At 46.7% G+C, this 24,012-nt stretch overlaps 1 protein-coding gene across 5 annotated transcripts in view; it reads left to right on the top strand.

Moving 5' to 3' along the window:
• Positions 1 to 24,012, top strand: part of MYOM2 (myomesin 2) — a 102,651-nt gene that overhangs the window by 48,322 nt on the left and 30,317 nt on the right. For all 5 annotated transcript variants that reach the window (XM_001096806.5, XM_077942924.1, XM_077942921.1 and 2 more), the window contains 10 exons: positions 516 to 690; positions 2,154 to 2,275; positions 4,466 to 4,653; positions 7,024 to 7,150; positions 9,109 to 9,287; positions 10,878 to 10,992; positions 14,047 to 14,203; positions 14,296 to 14,402; positions 16,566 to 16,610; positions 17,177 to 17,313. In XM_001096806.5, coding sequence (XP_001096806.1) covers positions 516 to 690; positions 2,154 to 2,275; positions 4,466 to 4,653; positions 7,024 to 7,150; positions 9,109 to 9,287; positions 10,878 to 10,992; positions 14,047 to 14,203; positions 14,296 to 14,402; positions 16,566 to 16,610; positions 17,177 to 17,313 — 1,352 coding nt within the window. The remainder of the gene's footprint in view (positions 1 to 515; positions 691 to 2,153; positions 2,276 to 4,465; positions 4,654 to 7,023; positions 7,151 to 9,108; positions 9,288 to 10,877; positions 10,993 to 14,046; positions 14,204 to 14,295; positions 14,403 to 16,565; positions 16,611 to 17,176; positions 17,314 to 24,012) is intronic.

Genomic DNA, 24,012 nt, shown 5'->3' on the forward strand with positions numbered 1-24,012 from the left:
GACACAGGTGGCCCCAAGGCCTTACCGGACCCCAGTCCACAGTCCACTAGTGGGGCCTGGCACCAGATGAGAAGATCTAATGGTCAGGTCATGATTAAATTTTGAGTGCCCCTGGGAGATTCCAACAGATCTGATAAAATTGAGTCTTACTTTCTTAAAATTGGTTAATTTCCAGTCCAAAAAATAGTTATTACCCAGGTAGCCTCATCCCCAGTGCCAACAGAGGATCTTTGTTAACTGCTTTGGTGGGGGACAGGAGGCTTCAGGATAGGTGTCATCCTGTGTCTCTAGGAGTTGTGTGGGGCTTGGGAAGAGATAGGAGAGACCAACACCTCCCAACGGCCCTTGGGTGGTCGGCCCTGGGCTCCTCTCCTGCTCCCGGACCCCTCGTCTGAATTTCTTCCAAAGCCCCCAACCTGGCTGTCCAGTTCCCTGTGGAAAGGGCTGGAAGATCTCTGGTGCAGCTTCCAAAGCTCTGATGCCATCTCACCACTCCTTTTGTTTCCTACAAAAAGTTGTCCCTTCTGCTCCGGGTCGGGTTCTTGCTTCCCGAAACACCAAGACGTCGGTGGTGGTGCAGTGGGACCGACCCAAGCATGAGGAGGACCTGCTGGGCTACTACGTGGACTGCTGCGTGGCCGGAACAAACCACTGGGAGCCCTGCAACCACAAGCCCATCGGATACAACAGGTGTGGCCTCCTTCCCCAGCCCTGGAGTCAGCCCTGAAATAAAGCATGAGAAGCAAGACTGTTGAGGCCCCCGTGGCCCTGGCACAGGGAGTACCACGGCCACAAGGCTTCTGTATAAATGAGTCTGTGTTAGCCACGCACGAGGACTGTATAATTTACAGTTTGACCACTTGGATGAGCTAGTTGCTGCATTCGCTCATCTTGACCGAAACGATTTATTTATGGATGAAAGGAGAGTTTCAGAACCTGTTTTTTTTTCCCTGACATAATTAGCACTTAGGCCTTTTCTTTGAATAGCAGAGTTAAAAATAGCGACTACAATGTGAAAGTCGTTTTATTTTTTTCATATTGATTTTTTTGAACTTGAAAGTTGCTTTGATCACGTGCCTGGTAGTTCTATTCTCTAGCGCCTGATGGAGACCCCACCGGGCGCCAGCTCTTCACTTGTTGGGGGGGTGGGGGCAGCTTGGGGGGATGCTGGCTGCTTTGCAGGGGAAAGCCAGTGACCCTGCCTTTGGAGACCCTTCCTCCTGCTGCCTGCTGAGTGTGCAGGGATGTCTGAGGTATTAGGCTTCTCTGGGATACACGTCTTAGGAAAATGTCGGCAGCTGTCAGAACCACCCTTGTGGATGAATGATCAATTATGGCTCAGCCATTTCTCCTTTTACAATCTGAAAAAAATACACTGTAAAAAGCGGTGGCTAACAAAAAGAGATGTCATCGAAAAGAATAACAATTAGATGTTCTTCACAGCCCACACCAAATGTGGAAATATCGATCAGAATAAGAAACTTAAAACATGATTCCAGTACAGGGAAACAGTTAGTGAGTATTTATTGACTATCTATGATAAGTAATAATTGCTTACACAGACTGAGTACCTTCCATACACAAGGCACCTGTGCTAAGTTCTCCACCGAGTTTTCCATGTAGTGTCTGCAACAATACTGTGGGGTAGGAACTATCCCCATCTTACAGATAGAAAAACGAAGGCTTACAGGGGTTAAGGAGCTTGATTAAGGCCATAAAATCTGTGAGGATCTGTGAGGTGTCAAAGCCAGTATTCGAGTCTAGTCCCTCTGACTTCCAAGTCTTGGCCTCTAACCACTGCAGTGTGATTACCGCTCACTAAGTTTTACATACATGGGTTCTTTTAGATAAGGAATGGCATACTGTTGGATAATAGACCTTTGATCCAGACGAGGCCCAGAAAGTGCAAAAGCAAAGGTGAACTCACAGAACAAGTGGCTTTGACACCACGTGTAGTCAGCTCCGGCTATAATTGGGTGCTGTGACCTTACTTTTAGACTCTAAATGTTGAGCTAATTAACTGGAATTGAAAATGAAGGATGTATGTCATCCATAAACATTTTTTATGGAGCGTTCAGGATGATTTTCGCTTCTGCTGCAGGAGAGAAAAAGTGGAGCCTGGCAGTTCTGACCCTGATCCCTGTGTTTCTCAGGTTCGTGGTGCACGGCTTAACCACGGGAGAGCAGTACATCTTCCGAGTCAAGGCGGTCAATGCCGTGGGAATGAGTGAAAATTCCCAGGAATCGGACGTCATAAAAGTGCAGGCTGCACTCAGTAAGTCACTCACAGGCTGTTCTGGGCCGATGGCTCCCGTACACTGTCATTTCTGCATGAATAAACATTTATGATGCCATTCGGAAATTTATTGGAGGGAAAAAGGGGACTCGATTGTTGAACAGAGAACATGCATTTCTTTGAAGCCTCTTGGTTGACTGCTCATCTTAGAAATGAGGGAGAAATGATAATATGCTAATAAAATGCAAATTAAAAATAGAAGACATTATTAGAGGTCACATGTGTTGCCAAATACCTGTACTCGTGTGAAAATGTATGCTGTAGGCCGGGCGTGGTGGCTCACACCTGTAATCCCAGCACTTTGGGAGGCTGAGGTGGCTGGATCATGAGGTCAAGAGATTGAGACCACCCTGGCCAACATGGTGAAACCCCGTCTCTACTAAAAATATAAAAATTAGCCGGGCGTGGTGGCGCATGCCTGTGGTCTCAGCTACTCGGGAGGCTGAGGCAGGAGAATCACTTGAACCCGGAAGGAGGAGGTTGCAGTGAGCCAAGATGGCACCATTGTACGATCTTGTGTGTGTGTGTATATATATATATATGTGTGTGTGTGTACATATATATGTACGATCATGTGTGTATATATATGTATATGTGTGCTATAGGGGATACATTTCTCTTTTCAAAATATGTGGTAAAATACAGCAACATCAATGGCCTGTTCTCAGTTTAAGGAACTTTAATCACTTCAGAGAATGTCACGTTTATGTAACTTTGTGACTTTGTTGGTAAATAGTGGTGTTTAACAGTTTTTATTATTTTGATCCAACGAGACAATTGGGATCCTAAATCTCAGGGACCCTCCCTAGAACAGTTGCTGTGTCAAGCTGTGCTGCAGCCTTCTGGCTTTGCTTTCTCATGAAATGCACCATGCCAAGTAAGTGCACATACTCAGAAACATGTTGAAACACAAAGGCCACACACAACACACTTGGATTCACAGTATTATCTTCCCACTTCAGAGGGAACTGTGTTGCTCCTTGATGATTTTTCATCTCTGACTAAATTTGCTACATTTTCAGAAATTAAAATTTGTCTTCTAATGAGATTGCTGTTGGATTTCCAAGGAATGTCAAATCTGATAACACCTAGCTGGGTACCATAGCACTGACTCTTTTGTTTTAAGATTAATCTCTCAATTTTTTCCATGAGGGACTTTCAAACATTCCCATTTTCTTTTTAAAGTCATTCCTACTAAAGGAAAACCCGTAATTTTCTTTTTAGACTTAGAGTCTCGCTCTGTTGCTCAGGCTGGAGTGCAGTGGTGCGATCATAGCTCCCTGTGACCTTGAGCTTTTGGGCTCCAGTGATCCTCATGCCTCAGCCTCCTGATGGGCTAGGACCACAGGGATGCAGCATCAAGCCCAGCTAATTTTTTGATTTTTTGTAGAGATGGAGTTTCACCATGTTGCCCAGGCTGATCTCCAGCTCAGGAGCTCAAGCAGTCCTCCTGCCTCAGCCTCCCAAAGTGCTGGGACTACAGGCATGAGCCACCGCACCTGACCTGTTTTTATTCTACAATAAGAATCACTTAACTCTAGTCACCTGTGTCTCAGGTACCAGAGGATGGCCACATCGAGGTGACTCAGAGCTGGGCAAAGCAGACTCAGGCCCATCCATTCTCGACTGGTTAGGAGAAGGTGGTCTGTTTCGAATGCCCTGCTCAAACAGGGAAACACAAATTCACACTCATTTGAAGGAACCTGAAGCTCCTGTAACTGTGTGGGGAATTAAAACAAATTGGAATCGTATCTGTCATCTCTGGCCACAGATGCTGAGTAGTTATTCCTTATGGTTGTAAAGGTGAAAGCTCCTTCTCGAAGCTTCTTTCACGGGGCAGGGTGGACAGGCCATCTTCTGCTGTGTCAAATGTTCACACCAGATTCAAACGGTTCACCACCCTTGTCCTATGGAAATCTTAGTGGATACACTTAGAAATAGCAATACATATACAGGAGATAAACTTTTGATTTCTTTTTATACTCATCCCCTTTAAAAGGGTGTAAAGACCAAGGTGGTTAAATGTGGGTTAAGAGGGATCAGAGGGCACAGTGTTCAGGCCCTTCTCCACGTTGCTTCCTCCTCGCTCCGCCACACTAGAGCTGGCTGCCCCGGGACAAAACCCCCAGCTGAGGCCCTCGGTAACTCCCTGGCTGTGCTTCCTTGCAGCCGTCCCGTCCCATCCTTATGGGATCACACTCCTCAACTGTGACGGCCACTCCATGACCCTCGGCTGGAAGGTCCCGAAATTCAGCGGTGGCTCGCCCATCCTGGGCTACTACCTGGACAAGCGCGAAGTTCACCATGAAAACTGGCACGAGGTCAATTCCTCACCCAGCAAACAGACAATCCTAACGGTCGGTTGGTTTTTATTTCTTTGTTTATTTTTGCCTGGGTGGTTCTTTACATTTTTTGGGCAATGTTTCCGCGTTTGATGACATTAGATAATTTGATAGACACAAAAATGGATTAAAAAATAGTATCATGAGATCATGAAGTTTTGGAGCTAAAAAGATCCTAGGAATCATATTCTTTTTCCTTCTGAGAAGCAGTGAAGAAGGGAGCTCAGTGGTGGAGTGGGTCTGACAATGAGTCCATGACCTCTGATGTGACCAGCATCTGGTCCCAGTACCGTGGTAATGTTCCTTGCCCCAGATGCTGAGGCCTGGAGGGCAGGGATGGAGTCTCACGTGTGAGCCTGAGGGGAGAGTCGTGCAGAATGTCTGTTTAGGAAGAGTGATGTTGGCTCTCTGCTTGTCACCCACCGCTTCCCTGAGACATTCTTGTATGTCAAGCCTCCAAGAGAGTCCCTTGCCGCGGTGCCCATGGTGCTCAGGTGCAGAGTGTAGCAAGGACAGACACACCCTTGGCAGCCATTGTCCTGTTTCCCTGCCCGACCCTTGACCCCTCATCTGAGCATGGATGAACGGCCCTCATCTCACACTGCAGCTCCCATCCTGACCCTGGTGAGCCACAGACCCCTGGGGAGTCACTTACACTCCAACAGGAGGGCTTTCCTTTGTGGAGGCGGTAAGGTCTTAGAAGATCTAATCTTTGTCTACTAGAAAATTCTGCCTTATAAATATATCTCTTTATAATATATTTTCAATATTTTATACACATATTATGATATGTAGGCAACTTCCCAGTTTGTTGTGATGTGACTGATATTTTGCCCGCGTTCAACCTCTGTTTTGACCCCTTACAATGTCTAAATGTTCTCAACTTAAAAATTGTTTTATTTTCAATTGACAAATAATAATTGTACGTATAAAGGGGGTACAATGTGATATTTTAATATATGTTTACATTATGGAATGATTAAATCAAGCTATTAACATCTCCATTGCCTCCCAATACTTATAATTTTTTTGTGGTGAGAACATTTAAAAATCTATTTATTTATGCATTTATTTATTTTTTGAGACAGAATCTCACTCTGTCACCCAGGCTGGAATGCAGTGGCATGATCTTGGCTCACTGTAACCTTCACCTCCCGGGTTCAAGCAATTCTCCTGCCTCGGCCTCCCGAGTAACTGGATTATAGGCGCATGCCACCACGTCCGGCTACTTTTTGTATTATTTTAGTAGAGACAGGGTTTCACCATGTTGCCCAGGTTGGTCTGGAACTCCTTACCTCAGGTGATCCGCCCGCCTTGGCCTCCCAAAGTGCAGGGATTACAGGCATGAACCACCATGCTCAGCTTAAAATCTATTTAAAAATGTTTTTGAAATGTGTCTACAACACGTTATTATGGGCTAACTCATCCCCAAGCTGTGCAGGAAGCACCAGGACTCGCCCCTCCTGTTCCTGCTGGAACTTTGTCCCTCTGTCCAGCGCCCCCGCCAGCTGACACTTGCCCTTTCGCTCTCCGTCTTTGTGAGTGCTGCTGTTTCAGATTCCACATCTGAGCGAGATCGCAGAGTGTCTGTCCTTTTGTCCTGGGGTCATCTCGCTCGGCACAACAGTTCTTTACTCGGTACAAGATTCCTGAGAAAAGTACCTGCTTACTTTCTGAATGCTTCGCAGCTCGTCCAGTGAGGAGGATGAAGGCCGTCACCATGGACCGAAGCCGTTTATCCTCAGATATCTTACTTTGGAAGCTATTTTTCGAGACAGTGTTTATACCCAGATAGTGTTTTTGTCCCACTAGCCCTGTGGAGTCGAGGCTCGTAGTGTTGGCCAGAGGCCTCCCTAGTGCTTTGTCCTCCAGCCAGACAGTATCCCTGAGGGCCTGGTGGGTGGCCCTGGACTGCAGCACCCCAAGGACCTGGGCAGCCCAGGGGCTCTTGTCCTGTAGAGTCTGAGTGTGGGGGATGTGGTGGGCTCTGTCCCCAGGGTGACCCCGCCTTGGGTCCAGGGCAGGGCCTGCTCAGGGGCCAGTACGTGGCCTGAGTGCCTGTCTCCTCCAGGCCTCTGCCCTTGCATTGGCCCTGGGTGACCGTCGCCTCTCTGTGCCTCAGTTTCCTTACCTGCCGCTGGGGTATCACCTGTCCCCGACCCCCGTAGGAGCCTTTGGGGATTGAGTGAGGGACACGTAAGGTTTCACGTGGCTGCTGCTTGTCGGGCTCCATCAAGGGCCTTCCTGAAATATTTGGTCCAATTTCCCGACACGGTTCCTTCCTCTCATATTTTATTTCACAAACCAGTTATAACAAATCCTCTGCCTCAGTGGACTGTAATGCATCCTTTATCTCATGTATTAATTTAAACAAAATCCGAATAGGTGGACGGCTTGACGGAAGGCTCACTCTACGAGTTCAAAATTGCTGCCATCAACCTGGCTGGCATTGGGGAGCCCTCGGACCCCAGTGAGCACTTCAAGTGTGAGGCCTGGACCATGCCAGAGCCCGGTGAGTTGCTGCCCCCGGGACACCTGCCTTCTAGCGCACAGGCTGGCTGGGAAGGGACCTCTGTGGCTGTGGCTCGGGCCTCGCCAGCCTTCACGGCATGCTGTTCCTCTGACACCCGCAGCCGCAGAGCCACCGTGTGCCAGGTGCAGTGCAGGGCTGTGAATCAGGCAGGCCCAGCGTCTAGTTTGGGCTGTGCATGGTCCACAGGCCAGTGATGAGGGCAGAGTAGGAGGCCCTGAGGGTGAGGTGGGAGGGAGCACAGGAGGATCCAGACTGTGGGGAGGGACAACTCCCCATGCATCCCTGACCTATGACAAGGATTTGGCCCAGGTCACCTACCCCAAAGGAGCAGGCAGAGAGGGTCACAGCTGGAGGGGAAGGTGCGAGCCCGGGCCCCAGCTGGGAGGCACAACAGGGTTCTCATTCGTGGGTTAGCTCCTGCTGTCCTCTCACGCCATTTGGGGATCTCGGGGCTTCCAGTTCTAAAAGGCCAATTGTTGCAGATCTGCATTTATTTAGCTAGTACTCTACTGATTTTTTGTTCTGAGATGAGGTCTCTACATTGCCCAGGCTGGTCTTGAACTCCTGGCCTCAAGCCATCGTCCTACCTCAGCCTCATGAATAGCCAGGATCACAGGTTCACGTCACCCACTGTGCCCCGCTAACATTTTCTCTTTGTTTTCACAAGTTCTCAAGTACCAGATGTTGATTTCTTTGCCTCTAACCTATCAGGAATCAAATGCAATGGATAATATGCTCATACTTTGACAAAGTAAATCCTGAAAGTTGAAGCTGAAAAAGATCAAAGTTCAGAGTGTTTTCCGATGTTACGGCCGGAGTATACTGCCTTTTTCCTTTCAGTCAGCGTCTTTTGACTTAGCAAATCAGCTGCTAAGAATCCAGATAAATAAGTCAATTAGAAAATTCCTCCCTTCCTTCCTTCCTTCCTTCCTTCCTTCCTTCCTTCCTTCCTTCCTTCCTTCCTTCCTTCCTTCCTTCCTTCCTTCCTTCCTTCCTTCCTTCCTTCCTTCCCCCCCTCCCTCCCTCCCTTCCCTTCCTTCCCTCCCTTCCCTTCCCTCCCTCCCTCCCTCCCTTCCCTTCTTTCCCTCCCTCCCTCCCTCCCTCCCTCCCTCCCTCCCTCCCTCCCTCCCTCCTTCCTTCCTTCCTTCCTTCCTTCCTTCCTTCCTTCCTTCCTTCCTTCCTTCCTTCTTTCTTTTTTCCTTCTTTCCTTCCCTTTCTCCTTCCCTCCCTCCCACCTTCTTTCCTGCCTTCCTGCCTTTCTGGTTTTAATGAAATTAAATTTTGGACCTTAGAAAACCAGCAGAAGAAAAAGCCGTTCTAGTTTCCCGAGCCTTTTTTGAGGGTTAATAGGAGACGGCCTCTCAAGGCTCAAGGCCACAGCGAGACTGGCTGAGGATGGGGCGGGGCTGCCTCTCTGTTCCCCTGCACCGCTTGGTGCTTGCCTGGACCTGGGCCTCTGCACCACACGCCCTCAGAGTTGCCGTGGGTGTTCGTAGAGGACAGGGCTGCAGCGATGTGCTTCTGGCCAGGTGCTTGCCTAAGTGACTATGACTGACAGGTGTCCAGCCCCTTGGAGGGTAACTTGAGAACCCGTCCTTTTCTGCACACCGTTCCTCTCTGTGATAGCATCTGCTGGTCCCGACGATGCAGGGTGGACTTCTGAATGATTCTATGTAGATCCACAATGGCCCCGATGCCCAAAGAGGGGGTGGCAGGAGCATGAGGCTGGGCCCTCCTCCCCGACCCCCAACATCACGCTGAGCACCCTCCTTACCCCGCTCTCCAAGAGAGGCTGATGAACATCAGATGGGGAACAGATGCGGATGGTCCTGGTGGGGGGCGTCCCCGAGGAGCAGTAGGTCCCCGGGGCTGGGTCAGGCGGTGGGTGTGCTGGGCTGGCTGTGTGCAGAGAAGCAAGGTGGCATCTGACTTCGCAGGTCCTGCCTATGACTTGACGTTCTGTGAGGTCAGGGACACGTCCTTGGTCATGCTGTGGAAGGCCCCCGTGTACTCCGGCAGCAGCCCTGTTTCTGGATATTTCGTGGACTTCAGGGAGGAGGATGCTGGAGAGTGGATCACTGTCAATCAGACGACAACGGCCAACCGTTATTTAAAGGTGAGTCTTGGCTGGCTGTGGTGGCTCATGCCTGCAATCCCAGCACTTTGGGAGGCAGAGGCGGGCCAGTCACTTAACGTCAGGAGTTCAAAACCAGCCTGGCCAACATGGAGAAGCCCCGTCTCTACTAAAAATACAAAAAAAATTAGCCAGGCATGGCACCATGGCAGGTGTCTGTAATCCCAGCTACTTGGGGAGCTGAGGCAGGAGAATCACTTGAACCTGGGAGGCAGAGGTTGAAGTGAGCTGAGATTGAGCCTCTGCACTCCAGCCTGGGTGACAGAGCGAGACTCTGTCTCAAAAACAAAACAAAACAAACAACAAAAAATAAAGGTAAGTCTTTTGTCTTGGAGTTTCCCTGTGTGTGAAAGCGCTGTCGATCTCTGTGCAAGCCAGCACTGAGCCCCAAGGTGAACCTGTTCCGAGGACAGGGGCGTGGCTGCGGAGGGTGCAGCCGCCGCGCATCGTGGGTCCCAGCAGATGGGGAGCAGCGCCCTGAGGACGCAGAGCCCTCCTTCCATTCACACCAACATGCTGTTCGCTTCTGGGGAGCTGCGCAGACACGCCTATGTTCTTACACATCGCAGTCTAATAGCTGTTAATTGTCTGTTCATGGGCTACGTCTGTGTGCTTTCCACAGGGATGATGCATTTTGTGTTATGTCCTTCCACTTCATGCCCTGCATTGAATTTACTTAATTCATGTGATCGCTAAAGTCCATTTGATGAACATCACACACAGGTATACACACAGTTTTCCTACATGGAGCAAAACTTTAATGTGGCACTTCCGCCAGCCTCTCTTTCTCCAAATGTTTCGGTTTTCAGCACTTGCGGTTCCTCAGTTACTGGGTCAGGTGTAAGGACTGAGCCCCAGGAGGCCTACATGCTCCAGCTGAGTTGCCAACTGCCTTAACCCAGAGGTTTTCTTCTCTGGGTGCTGGGCCCTGTGGTGGGGCGGGCCTGCGTCCTTCCCTAAAGCACAGTCACGTCTGGGTCCGGTGCCCGAGCATAGGCCGAGAGGGCCTTCCACGGGTGACACCTTCTGGAAACCCTTTGATGACAGGATACAGCCAGTTTCTTTAGAATGGACGAATCAGCTTCTAAGAATCAGCTACATAAATCAACTAGAAGCTTAGTAACTATATATTGATGTTTATCCAAGCAGGTTTTAATAGGAATAACCCAGGTATGTACAAGTAGAGATGGATTTAATTTTGATGTCCCAATGATGATTTTACACAGTTAAATATCACATTTAAAATTGTATTAGTTCCATAGAATTATGTTAAACATAAACACCAGATTATAAACTAGTCAGTATGATCTTACTTCTGCTTTAAAATACGCAGAGATAAAAAAATGAAAGAGGTTCTATCAGATTGGTAGCAAATGTGTTTATTCCTCCAAAGTCAAATTCTGCACCGCTGTGAATCTCCTCTTCCCTCCTTTTCTAGCTCATTAAGTATCGTGTTTCCAACTGGAAAAATAAGCTATTTTTGAAAAGGTCTATTCATAATACAATCTGAAAAACTCCAAAGTCATCTTTATTTTACCTCCACACATCTGGTGTTTCCTCTGTTGTTTCAAGGTCTGTGACCTGCAGCAAGGTAAGACCTATGTCTTCAGGGTCCGGGCAGTCAATGCAAACGGCGTGGGGAAGCCCTCGGACATGTCAGAGCCCGTGCTGGTAGAGGCGAGACCAGGTAAGGCTTTGCTGTCAGTCATTCAAAACAACAAAAATTACAGAACAGCAAGGATTTGGGGGGAGAGTGTGCATGTATTATGTATGTATGGATGGGTGTGTGGATAGATGAGTGGGAGAAGGTGCATGTATTATGTGTGCATGTATGTATGCGTGTGTGGATAAATATATGGGAGAGTGTGCATGGATTGTATGTTTATGTATGGGTGTATAAATAAATGAGTGGGAGAGTATGCATGTATTATGTGTGGATGTGTGGATGGGTGTATGGATAAATGAGTGGGAGAGTGTGCATGTACTGTGTATGTATGTATGGATGGATGTGTGGATAAATGAATGGAAGAGTGTGCATATATGATATGTTTATGTATGGGTGTGTAGATAAATTAATGGGAGAGTGTACATGTATTATGCATGCATGAATGGGATGGGCATGTGGATAAATTAATGGGAGAGAGTGCATGTATTATGTATACATGTATGGATGGCTGTATAGATAAATGAATGGGAGAGTGTGCATGTATTATGTGTATATATGGATGGGTATATGGATAAATGAATGGGAGAGTGTGCATGTATTATGTGTACATGTGTATGTATGGATGGGTATATGGATAAATGAATGGGAGAGTGTGCATGTATTATGTGTACATGTGTATGTATGGATGGGTATATGGATAAATAGATGGGAGAGTGTGCATGTGTTATGTGTGCATGTATGGATGGGTGTACGGATAAATGAATGGATGTCTTGTCGTTATTTTAAAAAGATTTGGATGGGCAAATGAAGTATGCACTTAAATCTCTGCCTGTGCACTAATGGCCCTGGGTTAGAAGGAGAGCACGTTGGGTCATCTTCATGGTTGGCAGGGGTTGTTCTTGGAATGATCAAACCATGTGCAGGAAGGACGGCATTTTAAAAATATTACTGCTGGATTTTTATCAGAAAATTTTAAAGCTGTTGGTCATTTTCTTGGTTTCAATGAATAAAACTTCCCTGGAGTCAACCTTAAAAGGGTGAATACTTCTGAAGGCAGGACACATATTCATAGGATACACAGTCTATTTTGTGTTGCTGTAACAGAACACTGAGGCTGGGTAATTTGTTTTTAAAAGTTTATTCGGCTCATGATTCTGGAGGCAGGAAGTCTAAGAAGCACGCGCCGGGATCTGCAGTGGTGGCTCCTGAGGCTCCGGTGAGGAGGGCCTCCCACTGCCCCACAACACGGTGGAGAACTGGGTGTGTGTGGAAATGGACCCAGCACCGGAGGCAGCCTTGCTTTATAACATTTACTTTCACTGGAACTAGTCCACTCCAGTTTAACTAATCAACATCTGTGTTATTAGCAAGAATCTACCCAGTCTTTCCAGAAAGACATGAGTCTATTTTAACAACCTCATCACCTCTTTTAGAAAGATTTTTATTATTCTATTATTTATTTATTTATTTATTTATTTATTTATTTATTGAGACAGAGTCTCGCTCTGTCGCCCAGGCTGGAGTGCAGTGGTGCGATCTCGGCTCACTGCAAGCTCCGCCTCCCGGGTTCGCGCCATTCTCCTGCCTCAGCCTCCTGTGTAGCTGGGACTACAGGCGCCCGCCACCTCGCCCGGCTAGTTTTTTGTATTTTTAGCAGAGATGGGGTTTCACCGTGTTAGCCAGGATGGTCTCGATCTCCTGACCTCGTGATCCGCCCGCCTCGGCCTCCCAAAGTGCTGGGATTACAGGCGTGAGCCACTGCACCCGGCCTTCTATTTTTTATAGAGACAGGGTCTCACTATGTTGCCCAGGCTGGTCTTGAACTCCTGAGCTCAAGCAATCCGCTGACCTCGGCCTCCCAAAGTGCTGGGATGACAGGCATGAGCTGCTGCCCCCAGTCATTAATCACCTCTTAAAGGCCCCACCTCCCAACACCATTGCACTGGCTTTTACATTTCAACATGAGTTTTGAGGGGATAAACCACATCCAAACCACAGCCACAGAGTGTGACCTGAGTGTCAGGAAGCAGTGCAGCCTCAGACTGTGAAGATCCTGATGGCTCTCTGCGGTGGCCTCTCGTTGCTTCATCTCATCCTGCCACCTGGCTTTCCTTGCATCTGTGTCTTCTTCATAACCCGAGAGCATTGATACTTCATGGCCTCAGTTCCACTCACCAGCAGAGGCTGAGATGTGTCTTGTCATTGGACACATCTACTTCCTAAGACGTAGATTCTGCCTTGCACATGGCCAGATGTTCACCTGGATCAAAAAGTAGCAAATAAACCACAAACAACCCCTACTCCCAAACAAGACAAGGCAAGGCCCCTTGCAGAAGGCAGAGCTGTGTGAAGGGGAAGCTCCGTGGTGGGCACATGGCTGCTGGGCTTCTCCTGAGGGTCAGAGGAGGAGATTCCAGAGAGAACAGGATCTTCAGGGCCTGGAGAGGCAGCCCTGATAGGTTTTCTGCGGTCGTATGAGATGCAGAGAAGGACGTGGGCAGAAATGTGATACATTAAAAAAATCAGCAACAACAAAACAACCAAGCCCCTCCAGATCCTCCCTAAAGTGTTTTCTATCTCATGACTCTCTGATCAGCCCTGGGTCATTAAATGCAACAGATGATTTGGTGTGAGATGAGGTCTCTGCTTTGGCTAACCTCTGTGTAGTAGTAGTCCATTCTCACGCTGCTATGAAGAAATATCGGAGACTGGGTGCTTTATATAGAAAAGAGGTTTAATTGACTCACAGTTCCTCATGGCTGGGGAGGCCTCGGGAAGCTTACAGTCATGGCAGAAGGTACCTCTTCACAGAGCGGGAGGACGGAATGAGTGCCAGCAGGTAAAACGCCAGGTGCTTCTAAAACCGTCAGATCTCGTGAGACTCACTATCATGAGGACAGCATGAGGGAAACCACCCCCATGATCCAATCACCTCCCTCCCTTGACACTTGGGGATTACAATTTGAGATGAGATCTGGGTGTGGACACAAAGCCAAACCATATCACCTTCTCCCAAAAAAGAGTTGAAAAAACACCGTGTCCCTGAGCCGCTCACCTCATGCTCTTCTTACGCAGGCACCAAGGAAATCAGTGCTGGTGTCGACGAGCAAGGCAACATCTACCTGGCCTTCGACTGCCAGGAAATGACAGACGCATCTCAGTTCACCTGGTGTAAATCCTACGAGGAGATTGCAGATGATGAGAGGTTTAAAATCGAAACCGTGGGGGATCAGTAAGTCAGGCCTGGAAGTTGGATATTGGAAACTTTTAGAAGTTCCTGCCAGTAGAAATGATCGACATTCACCTACTCTTCTTCCTTTTTAGCTCCAAGCTGTACTTAAAGAATCCGGATAAGGAGGATTTAGGGACTTACTCTGTGTCTGTAAGTGATACAGACGGAGTGTCCTCCAGTTTTGTTCTGGACCCAGAAGGTAATATTTATATGGCAGAACCTTGCCTGTTTTGGTTTTATCACACTTTTAAAGATTGACGCCAACATAGAAAAGGCTTACTTGCTTAGAAAAAAGATGTATGTTTGCAGGAGGCTGGTGGTAGGGGCTATATATATAAGCCAAAACTTACTTCAGAAATTAAACAGACTCTAAAGTTTATACTGTTTCCACCAAACAGTTTCTGGTCCTGATATATTGCTTGTACAGCCTTCAACTTGTACTTTTAAAGTTGAATCTTAGTCACATTTTAATAGTTTGGTATGCAGAAGGTAACATATTAGCTAAGAAATCCATGAAATTAATGAGACCTACGGATGGAAGAGTCTTCCCTTCCTTCCAACATGAGAAATCTGGATGATCAAAGAAAAATTTTTTTATGCATGAAATAATGTTTAACTGCCATAGTGAAAACCTGCTGTTCTCTTACAAATGGAAGACAGCAGAGAGAAGTGAGAAAAGTCTGTTTAGTAATCAAGGGGAAAAATAATAGTTTTCTTAGGTAGGTTCACAGATCTGAGTTCACCAGGCACACAGTCTCAGGCAGGCAGGGCTGATTTTTTTTAACTGTCTGGTATCACGTGTATTTGTGTGGCCCCTCATCTACCCCACTGCAGGGCAGCGTCAGCCTTAGACATTTTAAAATGAAGGGGCAGTGATGAAGCGTGACCTTGTAGGGCTGGGTGGTATCCTCAGATCTCTGGGTTTCTTTGGGTCTTTAAGGCATGTGAGTTTCCAAAAGTTTTCTATTAAAATGCTCTCCACAGATGGCATAAATGATCTCCAGGGATGCCCTACGATTGACAAGCAGATCCTTTAGTTAGCAATCACTGTCCTGGTTGATATCATGCAGAGGCTGTGATCTGAGAACATCTGACCCAGGATGGGTGCTGTGGGCTGGGCAGGAGGATGGGCAGGGACCCATGGCCGGCGCAGCCAGAATCACACTCCCAGCTTCTTGAGTGTGCAGGTCTGGCTCAATGTTGGTTAAATTCGGGAAAACTCATGCACATTTAACAAGACACAGCCGGACAAATGAGGAGGCCTTTCTGGGGTCCTCAGTTCACCGCTCACAGGCAGGGCGAGGAAGGAAGGAACCAAAATCTACTTGCATGCTTTTAAAGCAGCCTCTGCTGGCCCCGCCTCCAGGGTCAGCACAGTTTTGTACCTTCACGGCATCCTGAAGAATTCTGAAAAGCTATGCATTCCTCCGCACCATTTCAAAATTTCCATCTTAATTTTAAGTATTTGCAAAAGATAAAATTTCTGCCTCTCTCATATCGTGTATAGACTTCAAATATATTTGAGGCGAAACTTTGCAGTTGAAGATGTAGCTCATTCCATGTATGGAAATTCCTACCAGAAGATCTAACTGGGAGAGCCTGTCCTCTCTGTCAAACCTGCTGCCAATGTGAATTTACTTCTGGTCAGAGAAATCTGACCTCCTTTTTCCATTTTGAAGAGGCATGTTCCTGAAGGCCTTAGAGACCACCATCTTGTTTCCGACTCTAATTTTAGGAAGGAAGGAGGAAAAATGAAGTGGCTTAGAGCCTCAGATTTTCTTACCTTGCTCTTGGGACTTTCTCAGGAATGCAGTGTATTTTGTTTATTTATTTATTTTTTTGCTTTATTTCTTTCTTCCTTCCTTTTTTTTTAAAATTCATGGTAATACACTATGGTGATGAAATGAGTGGTATGTATACTTTTCTTTAATGAGATTGAAGAAGGAAATCTTGAGAGGGGAAGGAAAGTCACAGGCCACAAGCATGTTCTCAGCCAGTCCAATCAATTTTAGGAAAGAGCTCACATTAAGTGCAAGCAACTGGAAAAGGCTCCCTTTAACCTTTCGTCTTCCAAGTCTTCCTATATTCCAGGGATATACCTGCCCCTGCCCCCAATTCCTTCATCCCCCTGACTGTACCCTGCCTTGTCCTCAGCTGCCCCTGTACTAGGTGGGTTCTTAAAATGGTGAAGTTTTGGTAAAGCTATCCTCTATGTCCCTCAGACTTGTAGTTTAAATTCCTTTCGTGTCCTCCAATTAAATCCTTGGGGTTTCCAATCTTGCTCGTGTGTAGCCTTGCTGATGTCTACAAACCTCTCAATGTGCAGGTCCAAATCAATTGAAATACTTTTTCTTTGTTTCAGAGCTTGAACGTTTGATGGCATTGAGCAATGAAATAAAGAACCCCAGTAAGTAAGCCTCCAGCCCTGCACCTCTGCTTATAGCCGCTGGCTGGAGAGCCGTGTTCATTAATGCATGAGCTCTTGGAGGAACAGCTTTGGGGAAAGGATGGCCTCATTTCCTGATCCCAGCTCATAGGATTGAAACCTATTGATTTAAAACAAATATTAGCTTATATTATAGCTTGTTGAAACTTGGCATTGCGTACAGAGTGATCTGAATTTTGGGTTTAGTATAGCTGTTCCTAATCCAAGTGAAATCCAAGATTTCATTTCCTATCAAGTGAAATCTTCTGTTATTGAATTGCATTAAATATAGAAATAATCCAGGCATCTTTACTCATCAAACACGTCCGGAAAGCTAACTGAGAACTCACGTGGTATGAAGCTTTAGAGGCGACAACAGGCTAACTCAAGTTTTATGTTTTATTTTTGGCTTCCATAATCTAATACTCCAGGGTTTTGCGTTCTCAAAAAATTTAATAACTAGGATTGATATTTCCCTACAATTTGCAGCTATTCTTCCTCACAAGGATTCATGCATTATTGACTTGCGATTTCTTTTCTTCTTGTAGCAATTCCTCTGAAATCAGAATTAGCTTATGAGATTTTTGATAAGGGGCAGGTTCGCTTCTGGCTCCAGGCTGAGCACTTATCACCAGACGCCAGCTACCGATTTATTATTAACGACAGAGAAGTCTCTGACAGCGAGGTGAGTTCCTGTGTGAGTGATCTCTGGCTTTGCAGGGAGCCCGCCTTTGTTGTGGTAAGTCAGTTACTGAGTGTCAACACTCTGTCTGTTTCCATCCCTTTTTGAGCCTTAAAGGTTGGGGCGTGGAAGGTTGACAAGATGAATGGAGATGGTTGATTCTTACAATGTTCAAAGGTTTGGTCTGGGTGACAGGAGACATCAGGAGTCTTTAAAATCTGAGCCCGTTGGAATTAAAAATGACTTTGAGCTTGTTTTTGTGAAAAAGGTTCAGGTCAGGTGGGGAAAATATCCTTGATGAATCGGTCCACTTATTCTTGATAATGGTTTTGAAGGTATCTATTTTTTGTTCCATTGTGAGAGAGGCCTCCCTGCATTCTCCCCCTGCCGACAGCTTCCCATGGAAGGCATCCCTGAGGAATAAGTTTCTGTGGCTTCCCTACCTGTTTGGGCAGTAATCTTGGTGTGGCAGACTGATCTGACAGTGTGGCTGTCAAGAGCGATGTTCTGGCCAGGCACGGCGGCTCTCACTTGTAACCTCGGCACTTTGGGAGGCCAAGGTGGGAGGATTGCTTGATCCCAGGAGTTCAAGACCAGCCTGGGCAACATAAAGAGATCCCATCTCTACAAAAAATTAAGAAATTAGTTGGGCATGGTGATGCTTGCCTGTAGTCCCAGCTACTTAGGAGGCTGATGTGGGAGGATCACTGGAGCCTGGGAGGTCTGAGCTGCAGTGAGTTACGATTGAACTACTGCACTCTATCCTGGGTGACAGCAAGGCTCTGTCTCAAAAACAACAACAAAAAAGGCACATGTTATGTCACGGTCCAGACACCACCTGGGTTCTGCTTTTGATTGTATAAAATGAATCCTAACAATTATGATAGGTACTCCTTATTCGTCCGGAGAATATTTGAGAAGCCATTGGTTGTGTTTCGATAAATTTCCTCTTTTCTAAGTACAGCATGCCTGGGACCCAGTTAAAGGACAGCCCTATTTCATGGGGACTTTATTGTTCAGTGGTGACTTGGGGCTTTCTCAGAGGCCCCATCTTTACTGCTTCTGCCTTTTTCCCTTAGTGCCCAGTGTAGAGTGTGGTTGGCAACCTTAGCTGCCTACTAAGTCCTCAGTGTTGATTGGTTTGTTCATTACACAAGTTTTAGGGGAACCGTAGGATGCAGGAGCTTCTCACTCTCCCAGGCAGCCCACCTACTGTATTTCTAAGCTGGACCCCTCATTGTAGTCCAGCCTTTGTGTCTGATGGGCATTTAGCAGGACTCAGTTAGATGAATGTTGACCAGACAGAAGTCTTGCGTGGACAAGGATCATAGAATTTTCTTCTTCAGTCAATCTTTTCCATGAGAATCATGACACACTTTAAGACTCACTCCTACATGGGAGAGCCGGCTAGAAAGTAGAAAACATCTAGCTTTGGGCTGCAAAAAAGCCGATGATATAACTATTGCCTATGGGAGACTTAGTTTCTGATCCAGGTAATTGGAGAAATCTTTGAGCAGAGACCATGCTATGAAATGAAATGGAATTTAGGGGAAGTGCACTTTATTTGTGGGATATCTTTTGATGGACATTTCCTACCTGCTGTATAGAGCTTCCTTTTAGGATGGGTGCCCTGGCTCCATGGCTAATCTTTTGGAATATATTTTACTTCTTCAATTAACAATTCACAGGTGCCTTTTACATTTGAAGATTGATGCTATTTTGTGGAAGCCATGTGAAAGCCTGTATTTATGACACTCGTAAAATCATTGAACTTCATCTTGCTGCATAATGGCATTAGCAAGAAGCCTAATTATTTTCTAAAACCTACCCAGACATTGCAGCACAGCAGCTAAGAAAATGGAAAAAGCTGCTCTATTGCTAAGACTCTGGTTGATGAGAATCATACGTTTTTCTTACTCAGAGCCAGTTAGAGTAAGTTCCTATCATTCATTCTCTACTCATAGATGTTCGAAGTGAGGATAATGTCGTACAAACAAGGACAGTGCATTTGTCTGATCAACCTGAAGTTTACTTTTGATATTTGAAAGTAAACACTCTGCACTGTAAAGAAACCCGAGGTCCATGGGACAGTGTATCCACTGGAATCTCAGGTCCCTCTCCTGCTCATGGCACCTCCAAGAGCGACGTCAGTCTCCAGGGATGGGGGCAAAGTTGTTGTGCTTCCTGCAATTGAGCCATTTCTTTTTTTCTTTTTTTTTTTTTTTTGAGACGGAGTCTCGCTCTGTCACCCAGGCTGGAGTGCAGTGGTGCGATCTTGGCTCACGGCAAGCTCCGCCTCCCGAGTTCACGCCATTCTTCTGCCTCAGCCTCCCGAGTAGCTGGGACTACAGGCGCCGCCACCGTGCCCAGCTAATTTTTTTTAAATGTATTTTTAGTAGAGACGGGGTTTCACCGTGTTAGCCAGGATGGTCTCGAACTCCTGACCTCGTGATCCGCCCGCCTTGGCCTCCCAAAGTGCTGGGATTACAGGCGTTAGCCACCACGCCCGGCTGAGCCATTTCTTAAAATAATCTCCCTCCCTCAAAAACAGTCTGAGGTCATGCCTTCTCATCCATTTCTGTCTCTTTCTATCATTTTAGATGTACCAATTTCCTGTGCCAGTTTTCTGTTTAGAAAAAGTCTCAGTGATCTGACACAGTATACATTGTGTGATCTACATCTCTGATATAATATTGGAATTTCTAATTGTGAAGGTGATTTTTATGTTTATGGGAAATCAAAACCTGGGGTAGGAGTGGAGCAGACTTTATTCACGTAAACCCTGAAAGTCAGATTCAATGAAGCAACAATTGCAGCATCCCCGGGAGCTGTTGGGAGCCTGCGGGGTCCTGTTCCCTTCCCAGTGGATGGCAGCACCTATCCTGTACGTCACCTGGTGAATATCCGCTTGGCCAACGCACCAGCAGGGACAGAACAGTCAGATATGAAGCTGCCCTTACAGAGACTGTCATGGGTCAAAGAAATACACCTTCAAGGAGGGGAGGACAGAGAAGAAAGATAGAACCCAGCTTCTATTAAAACAGTGCAGTAAACACTCTCAGAATTCAGAGAAGGCAGAGAGTTGAAGAGGCTGAAGTAGTCAGGAAGGATTTCAAGGGTAGAGGGTTATTGAAATAAATAGGTGTCAAGGAGGTAGAAATCGGGGCTCGAGGGGTGGGGGTTGGGGATGGGAGGGAGAGAATGAGACATTCCAAGCCGCTCAAGTGCACAGAGAGCCAGGAATGGTCAGGGAATAGGGACACAGGGAAGTGGAGGGGTGGGCTCGACAGAGGGGGCTGTTTGCCTGAGTGATCTTAGGAAATATTTTTGGGAATGGAATGGGTCAGAAGATACAGGCTTTGAATGTCAGGCAGAAGAACTTAGAAACAATGCTGAAGAAAATGAACAGAGAGAGAGAACCTGAACCAAGTGGCTAGTTTGCTAATTTTCCTCTTCTAAAGCCTCTCTGGTGGCACTGGCATTTGCAATATAAAAACAGAAATGTAAACTCAGAAAGAAGAACACTGTGAAAATAAATGCACGTGATTTATCAGAAGAAGGTTGCTAATTTTCTGGCCAAACTTACGTTGTCACCTGCAGATAGAAATTCTCTGTAGTATTGCTGCTAAGGCAAGTGTTGTAAGAGGAGTGTGGTTCTAAGGGCTGACGGAGTCTCCTTTGCTGCCTCATTTGCTGAGCGCCACAGACTATTAGTGTTTTGTTTTGCTCATGAGGCTCCAAGAGCCTCTCTGGGTCCTGGGTAAGATCATTATTCAGGCTGCAAAGCCTTTGCCCCAATTCCAGCTGGGATCAATCCAAAGGTAGATGAAGATCTGTAGAAAATATTGACAGCAGCTGAGACTGCCATATTGCTAACTCTGGGCACGAGGAAGCCGAGGCCGGGCGTCCAGACTCCCGTGATTCTACGGTGGCATGGCTGGGGCGAGTCCCGCATTGGACACTGGATGCCCTCGACGCTGTCCTGCCCTGCATTACTGCTGCATTTAGGACAAGTCACACACTGGGATGTGGTCTTTCTACTGTCAAGACCCTGCTCAATGTCAGACATTGTATCATCCAGGTAGAGTACAATGCAATCCACTAGCAGCCATAAAACCTTTCAGTATCTTAGCGCATCCCAAACGCTGAGTGAGCAGAGGCATGGGGAAGGTGAGCTGGGCGCAGGCGATGGCCTTGGGAGGCCTCTACCCCAGATGCTGCCTGGGTTGGGGCTTCTGTGCCCAAGGTGTGGCTGCACCAGGGCAGGGAGGTCAAAGAGGGTGGTGCAGGGGGTTAGCTGTTGAAGGAAGGGAGGTGACAGGTGCAGCCAGGGATGGAGGAAGGACTGGCTGGGACAGGTTTGTAGTTTCAGCCAATGACTGATCAGGAGGGGAAGGTCTCAGTTGATCAAGAAGGCTTCCTGGGTCTGCACTGGGAAGGACGCTCTGGTCCTGACCACGTCCGTGGGCTCTCACTTAGAAGGATAATTATCTTCTAAAATTGCTCAGTGTCACTCAGTAGTGTCAGAGACCACAGCCACTCAACACCACGGATGGCAGGATGAGTTAAGCCCCCTCCAGCTGATGTTCTCATCAGAACCTCGACGGACATGTGTTTGGTGTTTCTCACTGCCAGGCATGATGCTAGGCACGGCGTGAGGCTGCAGGGATGAGTAAGGCCATGCCTGCTCTGAGGGGCTCATTGTCTAGTGAGACAGACAGCAGGAGGATAGGTAGGCCGGGGAGGGTGCTCCCGAGGGCAGGGTGCTGCTGGGGGAGGGGAGGCACGGCTGTGGACCCCAGAAAACACCAAGCCTCACCCCGGGACATCAGGGAAGTCTCCCTTGGAGCCAGTCACAAGGGCTGCATTCGGGTGAGGTGGCCACGGCAAGGATGGGCAGAAGCTGCTGCATGGTTGCAGAGAGGCCTGCGAGCTCAGAACTGTGGGGCATGGCCCTCGGGGAACTCCAAAGCATGAAATGTATCCCTACATTCATCCCCAAAGCAGCAGAGAGGCAGGTAGTCCAGGCTTCTGTGGACTGTTCCTGTCATACAGTAAAACCTAGAAATCATGAAGCGATGCAGTTTAATGTTCTCAGAGCAACCAACAGCCTCCCCTCCCAATCTTTCTCCCATCTTAGCAATAAGACAGCTGCACTGCAGGCAGGAAGGGAGAATTGTGTGGGCAAATGTTTGTAGTTTGGTCGTATGCACTATATATGGCAAAATTTCTTTTTTCCCCCTTTTTCTGAGACAGAGTCTCACTCTGTTGCCCAGGCTGGAGTGCAGTGGTGTGATCTCAGCTCACTGCAACCTCTGCCTCCTGAGTTCAAGTGATTCTCATGCCTCAGCCTTCTGAGTAGCTGGGATTACAGGCATGCGCCACCATGCCTGGCTAATGCTTGTATTTTTAGTAGAGATGGGGTTTCACCATGTTGGCCAAGCTGGTCTGGAACTCCTGACCTCAGGTGATCTGCCCGCCTTGGCCTCCCAAAGTGCTGGGATTACAGGTGTGAGCCACTGCACCCAGCCCAACAAAATTTCTTTTTATTTGTTTGAGACAGGGTCTTTCTTTGTCGCCCAAATGATCCTCCTGCCCCAGCCTCCTCTGTAGCTGGGACCACAGGGATGTGACAAATTTATATACTGTTACAAAGGAAAACTTGTTTTCAGAATTACAAAGAAGACATGGTTGAATATATTAAGAACATATATTGGCAAAGACCAATACCATATGAAATTGGTTTGAAACAGTTCTAAAAATTACACAGACTGATTGATGTTTTGAAAGGTTCTATTAGAATTAGAGTTATTTAAGTGAAAAAGTGAAATTTAACTACTAATACTAATTTATAATAATTATCAAGCACAAAAAGGTAAAAATATCGAACCCCCAAATAAGGAAACCAGCAAAAAAATAAAAAATAAAATTAAAAATAAAACATAAAAAAGAGAAATAAAGAGAAATAAGCATTAATAAAGGTAGGGAAAATGGTTTTAGTGAAGTTAAAAATTTAATAAATAAACATCACAAAATCAGAGGGAAAAAAATGATCAAATTCACTCAATGCATCTGTGTGTTAGAGAAACACTTGTTCTTCGACTTGTAGGATTACCTAAATAAAATGTGTTTGTATGTATCTGTGCATGTACTGTAGAATAAAATGAAACATTTAAAAAATAAAAAATCAAAAGTGATTAAAAAAAAGTCAACACCTGTTGGAGGTCCATTTATCCTTTCCTCACCTGAAACCCCTGCATCCTGATGGACAGCAGCAGGTTGGAGCTTGTGGGTGCTGTGTGTCAGGAACTGAAGCTGACAGTGGCTGTGGAGATTGCCTGTTGGCGCTATCCATGTGGGATTTTGTCATCAGCTGGCGATCGTTATAATTCATATCAATTGCATATCGTTTTATTTTCTCCTATGAATTTTATCTGCTTCACGTTAGTAACTCATTCTTGGGTAGGTGTGGAGTCTGCCTAGAAGGTACCTGGTTTGGACTCTCAGATCTCCTCATACAGCCAGGCTTTGTCACTGAGTGACAGCTCATACCCACAAGTTTGATCTGTGTTTACCGGGAGGTTTCCTTGACAAAATTTCATTTTGGTTTCTTCCTGTCATAATCCCTTAAGATCTCATGGCTGATGCAATTGTTAAATGCTGAGAAGGAAAACTAGGAGAGATTTCCTTGTATAATTCTCC

The sequence above is a fragment of the Macaca mulatta genome, chromosome 8 (assembly GCF_049350105.2).
Source record: "Macaca mulatta isolate MMU2019108-1 chromosome 8, T2T-MMU8v2.0, whole genome shotgun sequence".
In the NCBI taxonomy this organism is placed as follows: Eukaryota; Metazoa; Chordata; class Mammalia; order Primates; family Cercopithecidae; genus Macaca; species Macaca mulatta.